The 19,885-nt window shown below is 35.1% G+C and overlaps 1 protein-coding gene across 1 annotated transcript in view; it reads right to left on the bottom strand.

Moving 5' to 3' along the window:
* Top3beta (DNA topoisomerase 3-beta) overlaps nt 1-19,885 on the bottom strand; it is a 233,460-nt gene that overhangs the window by 97,775 nt on the left and 115,800 nt on the right. The window contains exon 9 of the mRNA XM_090414786.1: nt 4,908-5,028. Coding sequence (XP_090270912.1) covers nt 4,908-5,028 — 121 coding nt within the window. The remainder of the gene's footprint in view (nt 1-4,907; nt 5,029-19,885) is intronic.

Genomic DNA, 19,885 nt, shown 5'->3' with positions numbered 1-19,885 from the left:
ACCCCACTGAGTAGCTTCGCAGTCACTTCTGGGGTCAAAGGAAGTGGTATAATATTTAATTGACAGGACTAATTCTCTACCCTTCAGTTCAAATAGAATAAATTTAGTTTTCTGAATGCTAATTTTGATTTTGTTTTTACTGAATCATGTATGCAGGCTTAATAAATCAGATTCCTCATTAAGCCTTTTAAGGTCAGCATGTCGCTTGATGAGAAAATTATTGCCGTATTATCAGTATATTAGGTTTCCTTTTAGTTCCATTCAACAGAGGTCATTTATATATACAGATAATAAAAAAAAAAACCTCAAGACTCTTTACTTTTATCTAGACCTGAGCCTTGAGGAACACCAGTTTTGATGAGTTGGTATTCATTCAAGCTGCCATTTCTTTGAACTGCTTGCCATCGGTTTTCTAAATAAGACTGAAACTATAGGCAGAGGAAATTTTTCTTTCCAAATTAATGACTTGAAAGTAATCTAATCAAGAATAATCAGTTTTATTTTTAAGAAACAAAAACTGCGATAGAGATAAATGATTCAAACACGTACATTCCTCTTACGTTACTGGGAGTATTTAATAAAAAAAAAACTTTAAATTTGGTCATAGTGACGAGTTCCTTTATGACCTTATAAGTACACAGCATAACACCACAATATAACATTATGGTATCAGAATGGGAATAAGCCTTTTATCCCATGTTTGAAGGTCTGTAAAATCCAAGGGCAGAGCACATCGTTTATTTCCTTCAAGGACGGTTGCAGCTCAGAAATGAATTATAAACGTGTGCACACAAGATATCCACATGGTTTATATAAGGCGAACCACAGGAGATGGTAGAGAAGTAAATCCAGTGTGAAAAATGACTAATTTGTCCATAATCCACCACGAGACTAATAATACATTATTAGTCACTAACACTTTCAGCTAAGAGGCATTCAGGTTTCACCTGAATCTCTTGGCTGAAAGTGTTAGAAGCACACATTTCAAAACATGGAATGAGTAAAAACGATTCTAATATTAAGCTTTTAAAATTCAACTGTTTGATGGATGGGCAATGTTTCCTTGTAGAAGTCTGAACTTGATATAAGTGGACTGTAATTAATATTGGCACAACCTGTAGGAAAACTGCATCAATTATCACCAATATATTTCTGAAGGCTTGTATTTCGCACTTAATAATCGCATTTGCCAGAATTCACAGTGCTTGTGCTTGCATTTAAACAAATACAGTATATCAAGAGTAAATCTATTCAGTTTCACAAAAGGCAACCACTTTTGTGAAATTTTATGTTAGTGTTGATTGGCATATGTCAGCAACTAATTGATGTTACCCAGAAGTGGGGAAAATGTACTTTTTGAAATATTTTATCCACAAACTCATGATTTCTTCCATTATAGTTCATAATAGATGTTCTTTTAGATATTAGCAATGAAGCTTTCACTTCCCTTGTTTATATATAATACTTAAACACCATTTATTAAGTTGAAATGTTTGAATTTCAACCCAAATGCTATTGTTGAAAAGAAGGTATGAAATACAAAAATGTCGATTTGGTCAAAGCATATTCACTTGGCAGATATTTACATGTGAAAAGACATTGAACTTCTGGTAACATGTTATAAAACCACATTGTCAACTCAAAAACTCCAAAACAGAAAAATCACCTTTAAGAAACATCTCATGTGGAAAATAGAAAATGACAAAAAATCTGGGTACGAATGTATAAAAAAAAAAGATCATCGATTCTAAACTTATCTACAAAACTACAGAAACTGAGAATAGAAAAATTCTACACGTCATTTAATGAAACTGCTGAAAAGGACTTCAGCATCCTACTTTTATCAAGGCTGCCAAGAGCCTTTATCAGGGCATTTCACCTGAATGTGAATTAGCCTGTCTCACACGAGGACAAAAGGATTTTTTCATCCCTGAAACTTGGGTTTTTCTTGCCACAGAATAAGCGACCCACATAGAAAAACACACACAGTGATTTATGGCCAGTTGCATTGGCCATAATTAAAAATAACTCAACCCAATCCTATTTTCCTTTAGCGCTGTGTTTTCTAACTGTGGTCGACTACTGGTATCCTTCAGAAGTTCAAATGCTACTTTCAACTGCTACCCATCTAAATATAATAACAACAGATAAGCATGCTTCACAAAGCTTTGTAAGTTTTTTTTTTTTTTTCTGATTCTTTATATTCATTATTCCCATTTTATTATTTTTTGAGAGAACATTTTAAGTTTTTTTTTTTTAAAAAAAAAGGTGCATCGATCACCTCCTCAAAACCCAGAAATGTACCCACATGTATACTCATCAGTGTACTTAGCTTAATTCTCCCCTTATTAACTGCAATTACTTGCCTACAAGGACCTTTGTGAGATAAGTGCATATGGCCCTTCTCTTCGTTTGGGAATAACAGAAACAAAAGTGAATAAGTGACAGGACTGTAAAATCTTCAGGAATGATTTCTTTTTAAAGTTTTCCAATATTTTTACTCTGAATTCCTATATATTTTATTATTATACTTTGAGAAATCCTTTAATTCAAAGGATTAATTAATAATAATATTATTATTAACAATAGACGTAGGTGGCCATTAAATAACTTTCCCTCTTCGGAGGTGTCTATAGCTAAAACCAATAAATGGAATGAGACCAAATTTTATATTGAGACGTTCGAAGGCATGGGGAGATGATTTCTGCAAAAAAAAAAGATTAAGTACCAAAAGTCACCGATAGGGGAAATTTTGGCGCTGGCAGAGCCAAAAACAAGTGGATAATTATATTAAAGGCAGATAAAATGGAATAAAAACATTTCGATGGTGTAAGCGACAGCCACGTCACTCATTCCAGCTGGATATGTGGCGCGTTACAATGATAATAATAATAATTAAATGAAAACAACAACTTGCGAGAGACACATTCATCAGAATCAGGGTCTCCTGAACCACATACACGATTTTCAATGTGCTGACCTTTCCTGCGTACAACAAATTTTGTTGTACACAGGAAATTTTGGCGCTGGCAGAGCCAAAAACAAGTGGATAATTATATTAAAGGCAGATAAAATGGAATAAAAACATTTCGATGGTGTAAGTGACAGCCACGTCACTCATTCCAGCTGGATATGTGGCGCGTTACAATGATAATAATAATAATTAAATGAAAACAACTTGCGAGAGACACATTCATCAGAATCAGGGTCTCCTGAACCACATACACGATTTTCAATGTGCTGACCTTTCCTGTGTACAACAAATTGCATCCGATGTGCAACATGCTCTACAGCTGAGCGTAAGGAGTCGGATTGGATGTTCATAACAACCCGTTTTATGTTCTCTTTCAAGACATGCAAGTTGGGAACTAGCTGGAATGAGTGACACAGCAGTTGCTTACACCGTTGAAATGTTATTATTCCATTTTATCTGTCTTTAATGTAATTATCTGCTTGTTTTCGGGTCCACCATCGCCAAAATTTCCCCCATTGGCGACTTTTGGTACCAAATCTTTTTTTCGTGAAAATCATCTCCCCATGCCTTCAAAAGTCTCAATATAAAATTTGATCTCGTTCCGTTTATTGGTTTTAGCTACAGATGTCTCCAAAGAGGGAAAGTTATTTTATGGCCACCCTGTATTATTATTATTATTAATAGTAGTAGTAGTGGTGGTGGTAATAGTAATAGTACTACTAATGATTAATGCTATTCATCCCTCATCCTCCTCAACCTAATTATTGGTGAGATAGAAATGCTACTTTAATAGGGAATAAATATAGAACATATGGTTTCTTATTGTCTTTTGTGTCTGATAACTGTCTCATATCTATATTATTTTGTGTTTATGGAACTTAGAGGAAAAGCCCAGCCATCTCCGTATTAGGCCTGCTAACTCACCTTCAGTTGAAGAGGACTGATAAAAATTATGCTCATCGTGCATGGGATTCCAACCCAGGTCTTTCTAATTAAAGGGCTTCATTTATACCGACCGAACTATGCAGGCTCTATTTGGAGCTACAAAGACACGATGTTAGTAATGATGTAAATTTTTCATGTAGTACTATTATATCCTGTACACCCCTTGAGGGTACATGTCAGGAATTTGATGATGATGAAGAAGAAACGACGTGTCGAAATTATGTATTATAATAACTCTCTGACAGCGTAATTTGCAGAAATCGTCAGTACAAGAAGCTGTAAAGAAGTTTCAAAATGGTATTAGTAATTCCGCTCTGGCTGGATGAAATTTAACGAAATTTTACAGTTAAGATATATATTAACCACCTTACCGGCCATTAAAGCTCAAATACACATCCTAAAAAGCTTCATATCCATCATAAATTTCAATGTAATATCAATGGTATTACAATTTTTATATGCACTTTGCATCCATGGAAATGCAGACGATATATACGTCCTGGCCAGTAGCATGGTTAAAGTTGTAATTTCAATCTATCTAGTGTTATTATCGCTATTTGCACAATGAAGCAGGATCTACACTTACATAAAATGTTATAAAATGCAAGAAAATAAATATTACGTTTCAATGATCACTTCCATATGTTGTCTGAATCCTGAGTAACGTTAGGTATTGTTACCGAATGCTTTTAAACAGTAGTCTGCAAGAAAAATGACTTTTCGATGAATTATGAAAGAATTCATGTTTAGCATAAATATGAACCAAAAAATAAAGCTATCTATATATTGCTACATAACATACAGCAATGAGTACCAAAATTTTATTTCACCTGTTTTCTAAAGTGGATACACCTGAGTGACAGACAATTTTTTTTCCCATTAACTTAAACTGAAGTACTTTGTAATGGGAAATAGCCCAATGAAAATAAATTCTATTAAAATGTACATATATTCAATTAAATTAAAAATAAAAAGATATAATACTTGCTGTAGCAATAAAATGCCTTGTTATGTAGTCATATAATCTCCATGCATCTCCATCTAACTCTCCTTTTGAAGCAGTTTTCATAGGAGTAATAGGAGGGTGATCACCAGCATCATGACCTTTTCTAGTAAATGGGAATCATTTTGAAAATCAATTTTGGCAAATTACTGAGAAATGAAGATAAAGTGTTTAATCATCTTAATAATATTCAGTGGGCCATACGCTAAATAAATAATATTCAATTAATTCTACGTCTATTCACCATGACAGTTTTATTCATTTTATATAGTATATCATAAAGTTAGGTTTAAAATGTACTGGATTTGTGAGAAATCTGCATGTGAAGACACATTATGTAACTAACAGGTGTTTCAGAAGTTTTATACAAAAATAAAGCTTGCATTTCAGCATGAAGTATGATACTCAAATTAATAATGCTCAATTCATTTCTAATTATTAGGTGATACACTAGTTCTTATTTTCCTTCAAACAAGAATATCGTAACTAATAATATTTGGTTAACCGATCAAGTGTTGATCAATATTTTAATTAATTAACTGGACCAACTTCCCCTACTTAGAGGAAGATTACCATTCAAGAATGTTCAAAGAAGCAGCCACAGTCGCCCGTTCTACTGTGAACCTTAACAGAAATCAAGGCCTAATACTGCCAGAGATATGGAAAACCCTAATCAGAGCCTTAAAAACGGAAGAAATGAACTTTAATACAAACTACAGAAGGTTCCTCAGCAACAGCTAGCTGATCTTGTACACGCGATACGTGTTTCACTCACATTCGATACTATTTCATTTGTAATTATTCGAGTCAGTTTTTATTCTTGTCAGTTTTGCAGTTATGCATAATTGTGAGAGTGTTTAAACCTATATGTTAGTGCCCTGAAGAAGCCAACAGATAAGTGTGGCGAAACTAGTTGGTCCAGTTAATTAATTAAAATATTGATCAACACTTGATCGGTTAACCAAATATTATTATTTACTATTTATGATCAAGAAAATAACCTTCATGAAGAATATCGTAACTTTTTCCCCACAAAAAGTGGTACCCCAACTGGCTATGAAGCACAGATAGAATCTTGTCCTAATACTATTTCACCAAAAAAAAAAAAAAAAAATCCATGATAAGATACTATTGAAAATATATAATACACATACAAAATTAAAAAAAATAGTCAAAAATAATTTAGATTGTTAAAATGTAAATAATTAAGCAATGTGCTGAGTGAAACCCAAAAATAAATTGAACTACAAAAATATCTTGTTCAGAATGCTTATAAAGTAACACTGCAAATAGCAATTCTCCTTCACAGCCAAGAAAAAAAAAACAAGTATGTACTATATTCCAACATAAGTTAAAATAATGCATGCTGCAAAATGGTCAAAACGCTCAGGTTTAAATATTTCACAAATTAAGGAATGGATTTAACATTTCTTAAATCTGACTGGCTGTTGAACAATAGTTTCAATGATTTCTAGGTAGTAATATAATATTAATAGCTTTGCTATAATATATGCTCTTTAAGTGCTATTTCCTAATGGAGTTCAGCAACACCTTTGCAAATTTACTTTTGTCTTTAGCGGCTCTGATTAAGAGTTCTGTGTTTTTTATATTGTTTAGCCATGATTTTTTTTCTTCTTCCAGGTTTTCTCTTCTAGTATTACCTAGAGAATGTTATATTTATGGTTTCTTATTCGATGTCCTAAATAGACAGTTTTTCTTCTTTTCACAATATTGATTAATTCTTGATTTTTATTTATTCTTCTAAGTACCTCTTCATTCTTCACCTTCCTTTTCTGTCCAATGGGATCTTGAGCATCCTTCTAAATATCCATATTTCAAATAAGGCTTCCAGTTTTTTTATTGTATTTGCCTTTAACGTACATGTTTCAACTCCATATAGTAAACTTGACCCTACATAGCACTTCATCATTCATACTCAAATTTCAATGTTTAAGTCATTACATAAAATGGGATTCATGTTGATAAAGGACTGACTTGCAATTTCAATTCTTGGCATTATTTCCATCTCACAGTCTGAACTTTCATTTAGCCAGGATCCCAGGTATTTGAATTTGTTCACCTGTTCGATTTTATTTCCATTTAGAATCAAGTCAACTGTTATCGAAGGATTATTGGTTATTATCATAAGTTTTGTTTTTTGGTGTTAATTTTTAGGCCCATTTCTGTGCTTTCTTTGTTGACACACTCTACGAGTAGATGAAGATCATGAATATTTGTTGTAATTAAAGCAGTATCATCTGTATAGTTTAAGTTATTTATTAATTGGCCATTTATAATTACTCCTTCCTTTCTTCCTTTTAAGGCCTTGAGAAATAAGACTTCTGAGTAGATGTTAAACAGAAGTGAAGATAGTACACATCCTTGTCTCACTCCTCCTTCAATTTTGATATTACTTGTCCTGATGTTGTCTGTTAGGACAGATGCAGTTTGGCCCCAATAGAGGTTTTTAATTATTCTAACATCCTTATCATCTATGCCTAGCTGTTCTAAGATTTAAGAGTTTATTATGCTAGATCTGATAAAAAAAAATTTTCGAAATCAATAAAACAAATATAAAAGCCAGTTAGTTGTTCTCCACATCTTTGTGCTTGGTTACGCCAACAGAAAAGTCCTTCTCTTATTTCTAGGCCATTTCTGAAACCAAATTGAATTTCACTAATGAGATCATCATATTTTTGTTCTGTTATGAATAACTTTTAGAAATAGTTTGAGAGTTTGGCCCATTAGGCTAATCAATCTAAAATCATCACAAGTTTGTTTAGGTTTTTTAGGCGATGCAATGAAGATTTAGTTTGTCCAGTCAGAGGGTAGTTTACCAGTATCAAATTCTGTTGAATAATTTTACAATGTAATCAATATAACTGTCATTGATTAGTTTAATAATTTCTGCTATTAGTTCATCGAGTTCACACACTTTATCATATCTTAATAATTTGCTCATCTTTACTACTGACTTCAAAATAGGTGGGCCTGTGACTATATTCCTTGAATTGGTTGAGTCTTATCTATTATCAGAAAATAGTGCCTTAATTCAGTCAAAAGTTTTTTCTTAGATGTTTCTAGGATTATCTCTCCTTCATTAGTGCCATCTTGATATGATTCTTCCATTGCATCTGTTTTGTGCAAGATGACTCAATTTGTGTATAGAGTTTCCACACCATTTGACGATGTCATCGCCCACGTTCTCTGTTCTTCCTCTTTCTTTCAATTCCAAACAGCAATGTTTTTAATTTTCTCTCATCATTCATTCTACAGATATGGCCAAATAGAAGTAGTTTCCTTTTGATTATTTTCTGGATCAGGTTTTCTTTTGGTTGTATTCGTCTGTAGATTTGTTCACTTTCTGTATCCAGCTTATTCTCAAGATCTTTCTATAGCACTTCCTCTCAAATATCCTCCTTTCAGATTCTCTCAGGAGTACCCAGGCCTCACATCCATAGAGCATGCTGCTAAAGATACAGGTTTCTACAATGCACAGTTTAGTTTGCATCTTTATAGCTCGGCTCTTCCATATTTTGCCATAGCTTTTAAAATAGTTGTTGCTCTGGCTATTCTAATTTTTATCTCTTTTTTGGGGTCTAAGTCATGCGTCATGTGGCATCCAAGATATCTGAAGTGTTCCACATTTTCCAGTTGAAATCTGTCTATCGTAACTCTGTTCAGCAACTCCTGTTGTCCGAATATCATTGTTTCAGTTTTTTCAAAGTTGACATTTAGTCCATATCTTTTTCCTTCTATGTATAGTGTTTGTAATGTCTGTTCCAGCCTTGCTGCGTCTTCTTCAATCAAGACGATGTCATCTGCAAAGCAGAGGTAGTTTATTCTCATGCCATTTATTGAAATACCTCCACCTTCTTCTTTGATCTTATCTAGTGTTCTTCCCAGATGTGTGATGAGGATGATTGGTGATATTGGGTCCCCTTGTCTGATAGTATGATAGTATTACATGAAAAATTTACATCATTACTAACTTCCTATCTACAATTTTCCTCCAAAATCAGTCTGTTACTTGTCAAGACTCCAACATTATCAGATCTTATATTTCTATCGTCTAAGGCACTTTGTACCGTATCAATCCACCTATATCTTGGTCTTCCTCTGGGTCGTTTTGTAATCTTTCCTCACCCATTCTGTTTACGTGACCATACCACCTGAGATTAGCTCTGCTAATGCATTCCTAGATGATGACAATATCAAGTTCTTTCCTAATAACCTAATATGATATTGCCATTGATGCCATCTGTTCACGCCTCTAATCTTTCTCAGGACTCTCATATCTGCGGACTCTAGTCTTTGGTCAAGTGTTTTACTTCTGACCCAGCTCTCAGATCCATAAGTTAAAGCTGGTTTGAACACTGTCTTGTATACAGCTAATTTAGTGTTCTGACTAATTTCTCTCTTATTCGTTTTGTAATCTATGAATTTATTCAATTGACTTCCTACCATACCAGCTTTGTTGATTCTGTTGTCTATTTCTATATTTAATCTACCATCTTCAGTAAAAATTGTGCTTAAGTAGCTGAAATGTTTTACTTATTCCACAGGTTCTCCATTCACAACACAGTTGACATTTTCAATGATTCTGCCTATTTTCGTTGTCTTTGTCTTTTTATTGCTGACCTTCATACTATAAGTTTCAGTAAGGAAATACCGTGAGTAGACATATTACTAACTATTATAACAACGGAATTAGCTCACGTAAATTATTCTTTATTCGTAGAATTTTCACCTGAGTATCACAGGCATCATCAGTACAGGTACAAGGCTAATTAAACAATAATTGTTATATGATACCATATCTATTACAACAGTTGTTCAATTTAGTCAGTGAATCTTGCAGACTAGTAGCGCATTTATTTAGAAGTATAATATTGTCTACAAAAATAAAAATCAGAACTCCATGGTGGACTAAGGAAGTTAAAAAGGCAGTGAAGGAAAAGAAGAAAGCATATCGAAAGTTCTTGGAAAGTTTGTGCTCTTAGAGAATACAGAGAGAAATGTAAGAAAGTGAAGTACAATATAAAAGGAGCTAAACAAAAGTTATGGGAAAACATTGGTAAGAACATAGAAAATAAATATCAGGAAGCTGGCAAAAGATTCCGAAGCTATTGAAAAAGCTTAGAAATAGAGGAAAGATTACTGTAAAAGGAATCAGAGATGATAAAGGTGACGTGAAAACTGAAGATAAAGATATTCTAGATGTCTGGAGTAATTACTTGGACTGTTAAATGAAACAAGTAGTGTCGGCATGATATCGGCTTTTTTCAAAAGTAGAAAACTACCAACAGGATCCATACTCGAAGTTGAAAAGCCATCAAAAATCAGAAATGTGGAATGGCAGCTGGAGTAGATGAAATTTGACCAGAAATGTTCAAATATGGAGGTATAAAAGTTTTACACTAGCTGTATTGCATAATTCAGAAGGCCTGTACAGAGGGTCGAATCCAAATGATTGGAGCAGAGCTCTCATAGTACCCATTAATAAAAAAGTAAAAGAAAAATTAAAAAGCAAAGTAAAATGAGAATTACAGAAGTATTTCTATACTGAGTGTTCCTGGTTTATGCAAGTATATTAGAAATGGATAAAAAAAATTGTGGAAGGGAAGTTTTGTGAAAAACAAGCTGGATTCTCATCCTGATAACCTCAAATAGAGGTTATCAGGATGAGGTTTTCACTTTAAAACAAATAGTTGAGAAATATTGGGAATACAACAAGGATTTGTATTTAAGTTTTGTTGATCTGAAAAAAGCATACGACAAGGTGCCAAGAGGAAAGCTCTTCAAAATGATATAGTTATATATCATTTAACTGAAAGAGCAAAACAGCAGCTAGAGTGCATGAACAAAAGTAGACTGAATGAACCAACCAATAATAAAAGGTATGACAGGAAAAATAGACATGAATGTGAACATGAACAAAATGAAGGATAGAGTGCTGTATGGAGACTCGTTAGTACGAGGTGTGTTAGTAGAGGATTTGACAAAATCGTACCAACCTGGTGCGACCATAAAGGACGTAACTGCGTCTATTAGAGAGCAAAAGGAAAGGGTGAAAGAAATGATTGTTGTGGCAGGTATGAATGATTTGAAAGGAGATAAAATGGAAATGATAGAAGACCTGAATGAATAGTGTGAGGTAGCAAAAGAAAAGAGTGAGAGAGTTAGAATGATTAGTCTTTTGCCACGGTATGACAGTGAAATGTTTAAAAGGAGGGCTATAATTGCGAATGACTTTATACGTGGGTTATGTATGACGAGTTGTGTGGAATTTGTAGATGTGTGGAGTGAGTTTGATGGGCGAAAGGATCTATATAAGATGGATGGCTTGCATTTGAATGGTTACGGTGTAAGAAGACTTGAGAAAGTGTTGCTGAATGTAGTGGATGTGCAAATTCAGGGAAACTAGATTTGTTAGGGGGGGGGAGTAGAGATACAGTCCTTATGGAGGCAGTTGAATGTAAGAATGAATATAATATGCCAGAGCTAATAAGGACAACAAATCAGAGTGGGATAGTTAATATAAGGCATCAAGGTAGGGTTGGGGCTAATGGGGGTCTTAAATTCATGTACACTAATGCTAGGAGTATTAGGAACAAGACGGAAGAGTTTTTGGCCATGGTTGGCACTTCCAGACCACAGGTTATAGGTATTAGTGAAACATGGCTGACTGTAGATGATATAACTAGTGGAATTGAATGTGATGGGTATAGTATGTTCAGGAATGACAGAGAGAATAAAATGGGGGGAGGAGTATTGTTGATGATAGCTGATGAGCTCCAGCCAAGGAGAATAGAAGTTGAATTGCAGGATAGAGAAAAGAGCACATTTAAGGCCATTTGGTGTGAGATTGTGGCTAGCAGAACTAAATATACAATTGGGTGCTGCTATAGACCAGGTGATGGAAAAGATGGTGGTGACAGTATGCACAAGCAAATAGAAGAAATGGGTGGAAGGAGGGTGATTATTATGGGAGATTTCAACTATGGTTGCATTGATTGGAGTGAGGAGAGGACACACGGGAGGAAGGAACTGGATTTTATGCGGTTATTAAGGGATAACTATCTGCGACAGCATGTAATGGAAAATACTAGGGGTCAGAGAGTGCTTGACCTGGTAATTACATCTGAGGATTTGGCTGTAACAAATATGACCACATTGCCACCAATCGGTGAGAGTGATCATAGGGTCTTAACTTGGGAGGTGGCTAAAGGTGTAGAATTTTCAATTAAGACAGGGTACATGTGGAATTATCGGGCTGGAAAGTATGACAAGCTTAGGAGTTTGATTGGTTCAGTGCCATGGCATGTACAACTGCAAGGACTAGAAGTTGATAGTGCATGGGAGGTAGTTAAGAAGTGCTTGCATGAAGCAATGGCTGACTGTATACCTAGAGTCCGAATAATAAATCAAGTAGGGGTTAAATGGATGAATAACACCATTAAGCTTGAGTTGCAAAAAAAGAAACAACTATGGAGGGAATTTAAGGAGAAGGGTGACCGGCAGGCACATGAACGGTATAAAGCGCAGGCCAGAAGGGTGACGAGTGTGGTAAGAAAAGCAAAAAAGGATTACGAAAGAACATTGGCCATGCAGGCTAAAGAGAATCCTAAACAGTTTTTTAGATATGTAGCAAGTAAAAGGAAAAATGTACATGGCAGATTGATTTTAAAGAATGCCGATGGTAGGGAGGTAACTGAATCAGTTGAGATAGTTGAGTTACTGAGTGAACACTTTGCAAACGTATATCATCCAGGTGGTGACATTGCAGAAATGAATAAACCAGTAGATTATACGGGAATTGTGGTTAATGAAGTGGAGGTGAGTAGTCTATTGCATAACCTCAATGTCAATACATCTGTGGGATTGGATGGTATACCAGCTCGTGTTGTACGAGAAGCAGCTAAAGAATTGTCAGTACCCTTGACCATTTTGTTTAATTTGAGTCTCGGGTCTGGGTTAGTCCCGAGTGGGTGGAAAGAGGGGAAAATAGTTCCACTGCATAAAGGTGGTTCCAAGACTGCTGTTGTAAATTACCGACCGATTAGCATATCAGGAATCATTGTCAAGGTCTTAGAGAAATTAGTCAAGAAAAGAATACAGGATTGGATAGATGAAAATGGGATATTGTATGGGGGACAACATGGTTTTGTGAAGGGTAGATCATGCCTCAGTAACTTGCTCACGTTTTATAACACAGTGACGGCTGAACTGGATAGGGGTAATGGGTTTACAGTGATACTACTGGACCTTGCCAAGGCCTTTGATAGGATACCACATGTAACCCTAATCAGTAAACTGGAGCAGATGGGTATAGATATAGGGTTGGTGAGATGGATAAGAGGGTGGTTGAAGGAGAGATATCAAAGAGTGGTTTATTCAGGAGTGGAGTCTAAAAGACGTCTTGTGACTAGTGGAGTGCCACAGGGCTCTGTTCTTGGACCACTGCTTTTCAATTTGTTCATCAATGATATTGGAAAGGATCTGAGAGGAAGTGTTCACTTGTTTGCTGATGATGCAAAGTTGGGTAGAGCAATTGTGAGTGCACAAGATGTCAAAATTTTACAGGATGATTTGGATAGTTTGGAGGACTGGGCTAGGAAAAATGGATGTCAATTTAATGTGGCAAAGTGTAAGGTTATGCACTTTGGGGTGAAAAGAATAGCAGCAGTATATCGCATTGGTGGAATCATACTCCAGGAGATTGATGAGGCCAGGGATTTGGGAGTGTTGGTGGATAGGGAGTTGAAGTTTTGGGGGCACATTGCAAAAGTAACTAAAACAGCTCACCAAATCACTTGGCTTCTGAAAAATACTTTAACATGCAGGGACGAACAAGTTGTTGTTCCTCTGTATCGAGCCTTGATAAGACCCCATCTGGACTTCTGCCCAGCTATGGGCACCAGGGTTTCTTCGTGATGGGGAGGAAGTGGAGAGGGTCCAGAGACGAGTGACCAAGATGATAGCAGGTCTGTGGAATGAACCTTATGAGAATAGGTTGAAGATTTGTGGGTTGCAGAAATTGGATGATAGGCGAAGGAGGGGTGATATGATTGAGACATTCAAATTACTGAAAGGTTTTTATAAGATTGATCCAGAAGATATTTTTGAAAATATGACTGGTGGTGGGAGGACTAGGAGTCATGCATGGAAGCTGGGCAAGAGCATGGTGGACAAGGGTGTTAGAGCTAGGTTCTTTACTTGGAGAGTGGTAAATGAGTGGAATAAGCTTCCAGAGTCTGTTGTGGGTGCTACGACCGTGAATGAGTTCAAGGCAAGGTATGATAGATACTGTGTGAATGTTAAATAGTTGTTCTTGACATGATGTTAGGGCCTCCCTCGATGAGTCTGTCGACTCCTTGGAGTTTCCCGGAACAATAATAATAATAATAATAACTATATCATTTTGAAGAGCTAAATGATATAGTTATATAGTTATATGGTGTAAATGGGGCATTTGCACCATATAACTGTAGCGTTTTATTACTTCTGCTGATGTTTGTTCAGTTACAACCAATACATAGTCTTTATTTAAGTTTCAAGTCAGGAAGATGGTCTGAGGTAAAATCAGGTGTGCAACAAAGATGCACATTATCTCCACTATTATTATCTATATGGATCACATTATGAAGGAAAGTGGTATTAAATTGATCAAAATTGATGTTAATCTTGGATCTTTACTTTATGCAGATAATGTTATACTCCTGAATAAATCTGGTACAAGTCTGCAAAATTTGTTGACTAAATTGAATAACTGTTGTAATAAATTTGGAAAATCATCAATAAAAAGACAAAGACAATGAATAGGCAGAAATATTGAAAACATCAAATGTATCCTGAATGGTGAACCTATAGAACAAGTAAAATATTTCAGCTATTTAGGCATAATATTTAGTAAAGATGGTAAATTAAATATGGAAATAGACAATAGAATTAGTAAAGTCAGTATGGTAGGAAGTCAGCTGAATAAATTTATATGGAATAAGAAATTAGACAAAATTGTAAATTAGCTGTATACAAGACAGTGTTCAAACCAATTTTAACTTATGGATCCAAGAGGTGGGTTAGAGATAAAACACTTGATCAAAAACTAGAGATCTCTGATATGAGAGTTCTGAGAACACTTAGTGGAATGAACAGATGGCATCAATGGCAATATTACATTAAAAATAGGATATTAGGAAAGAATTTACCATTGTCAGCATTCAGGTTAGTAGAGCTAATCTCAGGTGATATGGTCACTTAAACAGAATGGGAGAGGAAAGATTAGCAAAACAAGTATTCTTTGCCAGGCTGGCAGGAAAAAGACCCAGAGGAAGCCCAAGATGTAGATTGATTAATACAGTAAAAAAGAACATTAAAAGACGAAAATGTAAGATCTGATAATACTCTAGTCTTCACAGATAACAGATTAATTCAGAGGAAAATTGTTAATCAGAAGTTAAATGGTGTAACTTTTTCATGGAGTACTATCATAATTGTCCTGTACTACCCCCCCCTAAAATATATGTTCTCTAGACATTCTATTTTTTTGGAAAGAAAAGCTAGGCTTAAAGAAGAAAATCAAGAAAATCCACGTGTCACAAGTACTAATGTTGGATCGTCCTTCCATAGTAATAATAGTACATCCTGTCTTTTGATCCGCCATCTTGTTTTAACATTGTTCTTATTAAAGTTAATTAATTGTATGTTGATTACTAAGCCAAATATAGGGAAATTTCTATTATACTGCATCACCCTATAATCAGATTAGTCTATGTAAAATAGTGGAATCAATTATTAATTAACTTTAGCAGTCTAATTTTTTTTTATATATAGGCCGAGTTTAACATCAACATTTAAGGTTCCCGCTAGGTCCGATAATTTTATGAACGGTGCAGTGAAAAAGAATTAGGCTAACAACAAATTGAAATCAATAAAACAAAACATTCAATGCAGGGTTATATAATATAAACATAAGCATACGTTGGATACAAGATATTACAAAATTAACTCTGTTTAACAACTCATAACATGCACTCAACTCTTGTTATCAAACATTGAGTCTTTAAAATCTAATTTCTCCCTAATAAACAAAGATAGTTCTAAAGTTCAATATCGCTGAAATTCACAGCAAATATTTTAACAATTGTATTCTCTAGTTATCCTTTGGTCAGAAATTTGGTCACACAGTTCAGTCAAGAGGTAGTTATCACTTTAAGGGGGGAAGACTATAAATCGTCTAGCTTCGGTTAATTTCAGCATAAGCACCACAGTTAATGTTAGGATTTAACAGGAGGAGTTAATTCTTATAACTTCACTCTAAAATGCTATAAAGTACAACTGTTCTTACCGGAATAAATCCTTGCACATATTATTCATTGAGGCACACTTAAAACTTTACTTAACTATCACACTGGAGCAACATATTTCAAAAGTAATCTTTTTTAAAATAACTTAATCATTAATCTCAGCACATCACAAATGTAGACACACTTTCACTAGAAAATTCACTTGTTCCTCATTTACTACTTTGCAATAAAATCAGCTTTTCACTAATCTTCCTTAAAAGCTCTGAAATTCGTCATAACTTTAGAATTCCTTATCAATATTCTGAGTTGCCAATTTATATCCTGATCCTATGTAATCTAATTAGAGCACTTAATTCCTATTATTACAGCCTCTTACTTTCTCCATGCTGCTAAATAGCTATCTCCTCATCTCTTCTTAATCTAATTACAACACTTAATTCCCATTACTACAGCCTCTTACTTTACTCAGTGTTGCTAATAAGCTATCTCCTCATCTCTTCTTAATCTAATTACAGCACTTAATTCCTATTATTACAGCCTCTTACTTTACTCAGTGTTGCTAATAAGTAATCTCCTCATCTCTTCTTAATCTAAATTACAGCACCTAATTCCTATTACTACAGTCTCTTACTTTACTCCGTGCTACCATGAGTGCTCCCTGCCTCTCCGCACTGTTGTGAGTGCTCCCCCCTCCTCTCTTCAATGCATAATCGTGAATGCTTCTGGTCTGCTCATCCCACGTATACTCTTGCTTTTCACTTATGTACCTTCAGTTTCTTTCCCGCCAAAACTTGTTCACACGGTCTCTCTCGTATCAATTCCATCTCCCTTTGAATACCATAGCTCATGCACCACTACGTTCGCATTATCTAGTTTTAACTCCATCTCCATGACAACAATTAGAGCAGTATATAAGCATAAGTACAGTAAACCCTCCTATAATGCGGTACTCTTATAACACGGTTTCCATATAACACGGAGCCAAAATTGCGACAGCCCTCCTATAATGCGGTTTCCGTTCAACAACATTCCATCAACTTAATTTGTTTAAGAAGATTCTCTATAGCGTGAATTTATCTATGTGTTAAATTTTTACAGTTGAAATTAATGGGGAATTCCCTTCTTTTTGGTGAAGGTACATCACCATTTTCCAATTTCAGTTATCATGGAATTCCCCTATAAGCGAAGAAACGATGCGAGATTGTTCACAGTGCTCTGTTTTAATGCTTAAAATAGACCGGCAGCTGTTGCTGATTGGCTGTTGCATATTTGCAACAGCCAATCAGCAACAGTGTATGATTGGCTGTTGCATATTTGCGTGAATTTTTTTATCCAATAGCGCTGCCGAACTTTCGCTGTTGCAACCACCCACTTTGTCATCAATTTTAAGTGCAACTTAGTAGGAAACTGTCTGTAAATCTGTGCAGACGTACATATCACAATTAGTGTTCAATAAAGTGCCTTTTGCTCGCTTAATTAGTGTTATCGTAATTGGACAACATTACACAATACTGTAGGTAATATTTTTTATTTGTTGTAAAATAATTGTTAACCCCAGGTTTGCATAATGTCAGACACAAAAGAAACAAGAAAACAGTTAAAAAGAAAGTTTATATCTCTTGAGGACAAAATCCAAATTTTAAATCGTTTAAAGGGTGGAGAAAAAATATCGTCTGTTGCAAAAGTGATAAATTTGAATGAATCTACAATTTGAAACGTAAAGAAAAATGCGGAAAAGATAAGGAAAACTATGGTAGATGGCTGTCAATCCATTAGGTGTGAAACGTGTCACCCGCGTGCGAAACATTAATATGGTTGAAATGGAACGAGCATTGATGATCTGGTTGGAAGACTGTATAGCCAAAAAGATTCCAATAAGTGGAAATCTTATCAAATCTTACGCAGAACGAATCAAACTGATTAACAAGTGATTTTACTTACTTCCGAGTTTCACTCCACGCGGTTCCGATATAATGCAGTACGAATCAATCTGATTCGTACTAATTCTGAGTTTCTTATAACACGGTTTCCATATAACGCAGTACGAATTAATTGCGTTATAGCAGGATTGACTGTATTACATAACATTTTACCTTTACTACATACAGAAATTTAAAAAAATAATATTTTTCAATTCAAATAATATACAATTAAATAAGATGAACACAAATTCTTCTACTATTAATATAGGAATAAATAAAATAATCCGAATGTTATTTTTATACAGAGTTCTTTCCATTATTTATACATATCTTAGATTAAATAATTAAAAAAAACCTCAAAGGTAATTATATGAATAACAGTTTAAGCAAGAGACAAACAATATTTACAAGTCTTGCTTATGTTATGGAAGATCATGTTGGATTCTGAAAGAAATACCAATAACTTTAATTTCTCTTCATTCAGAATCCAACACTAACACTAGTTAACTTAGCTTCAGCCATTAAGCTTTATATAAAATGTTCATTTATTTTTGATAGGATTTCAACCCATGTCTTTCTGAGGGTTATTTTTTATCATTGTTACACAGAATCATTACCAGAAAGAGGAGTGCTGCCAGGTCATTGGAAGAGATAGAGAAAAAAAAAGATGTAATTGAAGCTGGTCTAACTTTTTTATGACCCATTCTATCAAATACCTTGAGAAATGTTATGAGGCACCATCCAAAATGTAAGGTACGTTCAGAATTTACTGCCAAATAAGATATGGAGGATGGGTTGTGCATGCGTGGTAGCATAGAATGACTCTTCAGCTAGCTGTTGACAATTTTACTTTCATCACATTATCGTTTGTTGTCTTCTACGAAGGGGGTGCCTAAGGGTCAAAGCTGTATAACTGAGAGGAGACCTCCACATAGCCTTTAAAGGAATGCAGAGAACCGACCAGGGTGTCTGACCTAATGTCCAATCCTCACCTTCTCGTGGTGCACCCTGTTGGGTATCTACTTGTACTGAACAAACGAGAATGGGATGGCAATTTGGGATTTAGCCAACCAAATTGTGTTCTTATTGGCTTAAACCAGTATACAAAATGATGGTACAACATGACAAAATTTCATGCCCGCTGGGGCGTCGCCCGGTTAAACAAGGCCCCCGTTGTTTTCACCAGGGAACCAGGGCGAACAGCGAAAAGTCAGCTACTGGAACAAATCTGTAAACAAACCCCAACTAAACATCACCAGAGTTAAAGATCGGTACTATCAACATAAGAAGCCTGAATGGCAAAGAAATGGAGCTAGCTGAGGAATTAGATAAGTACCAGATAGACATTATAGGGGTGGACTAAAACAAAAAAGACCAAAGCTGGTGAGATCTTTCTGAGCAATCAATACAAAATGTTATATTCAGGCAATGACAATCAAGGAAAAGAAGGAGTAGCCATAGTATTCAACACTAAATACGAAGGTAATCTTCTTGAATGGCAGGCAGTCTCAAGTAGAGTGATGTGAGCAAATATCAGAATAGGGGAACTGGACAATGAGACTTATTTGTGCCTATGGTCTCAGAAGGTTCTACTAAGGTAGAAGTGGAGGAATTTTTTGAGGCTCTAGAGAAAGCTACTGAGACAATGAAAAAGGAAAAGTTGGTCTTTGCTGGGGATCTAAATAGCAGAGTAGGAATTGATTGCGAGACATACAAAAATATTTTGGGAAAA

This window comes from Typopeltis vanoorti, chromosome 25 (assembly GCF_054136105.1).
Source record: "Typopeltis vanoorti isolate ZY-2024b chromosome 25, IOZ_Tvanoo_1.0, whole genome shotgun sequence".
NCBI lineage: Eukaryota > Metazoa > Arthropoda > Arachnida > Uropygi > Thelyphonidae > Typopeltis > Typopeltis vanoorti.
Note: the sequence above shows the minus strand (reverse complement) of the source record. Positions and strands in the feature narration are given on the sequence as shown.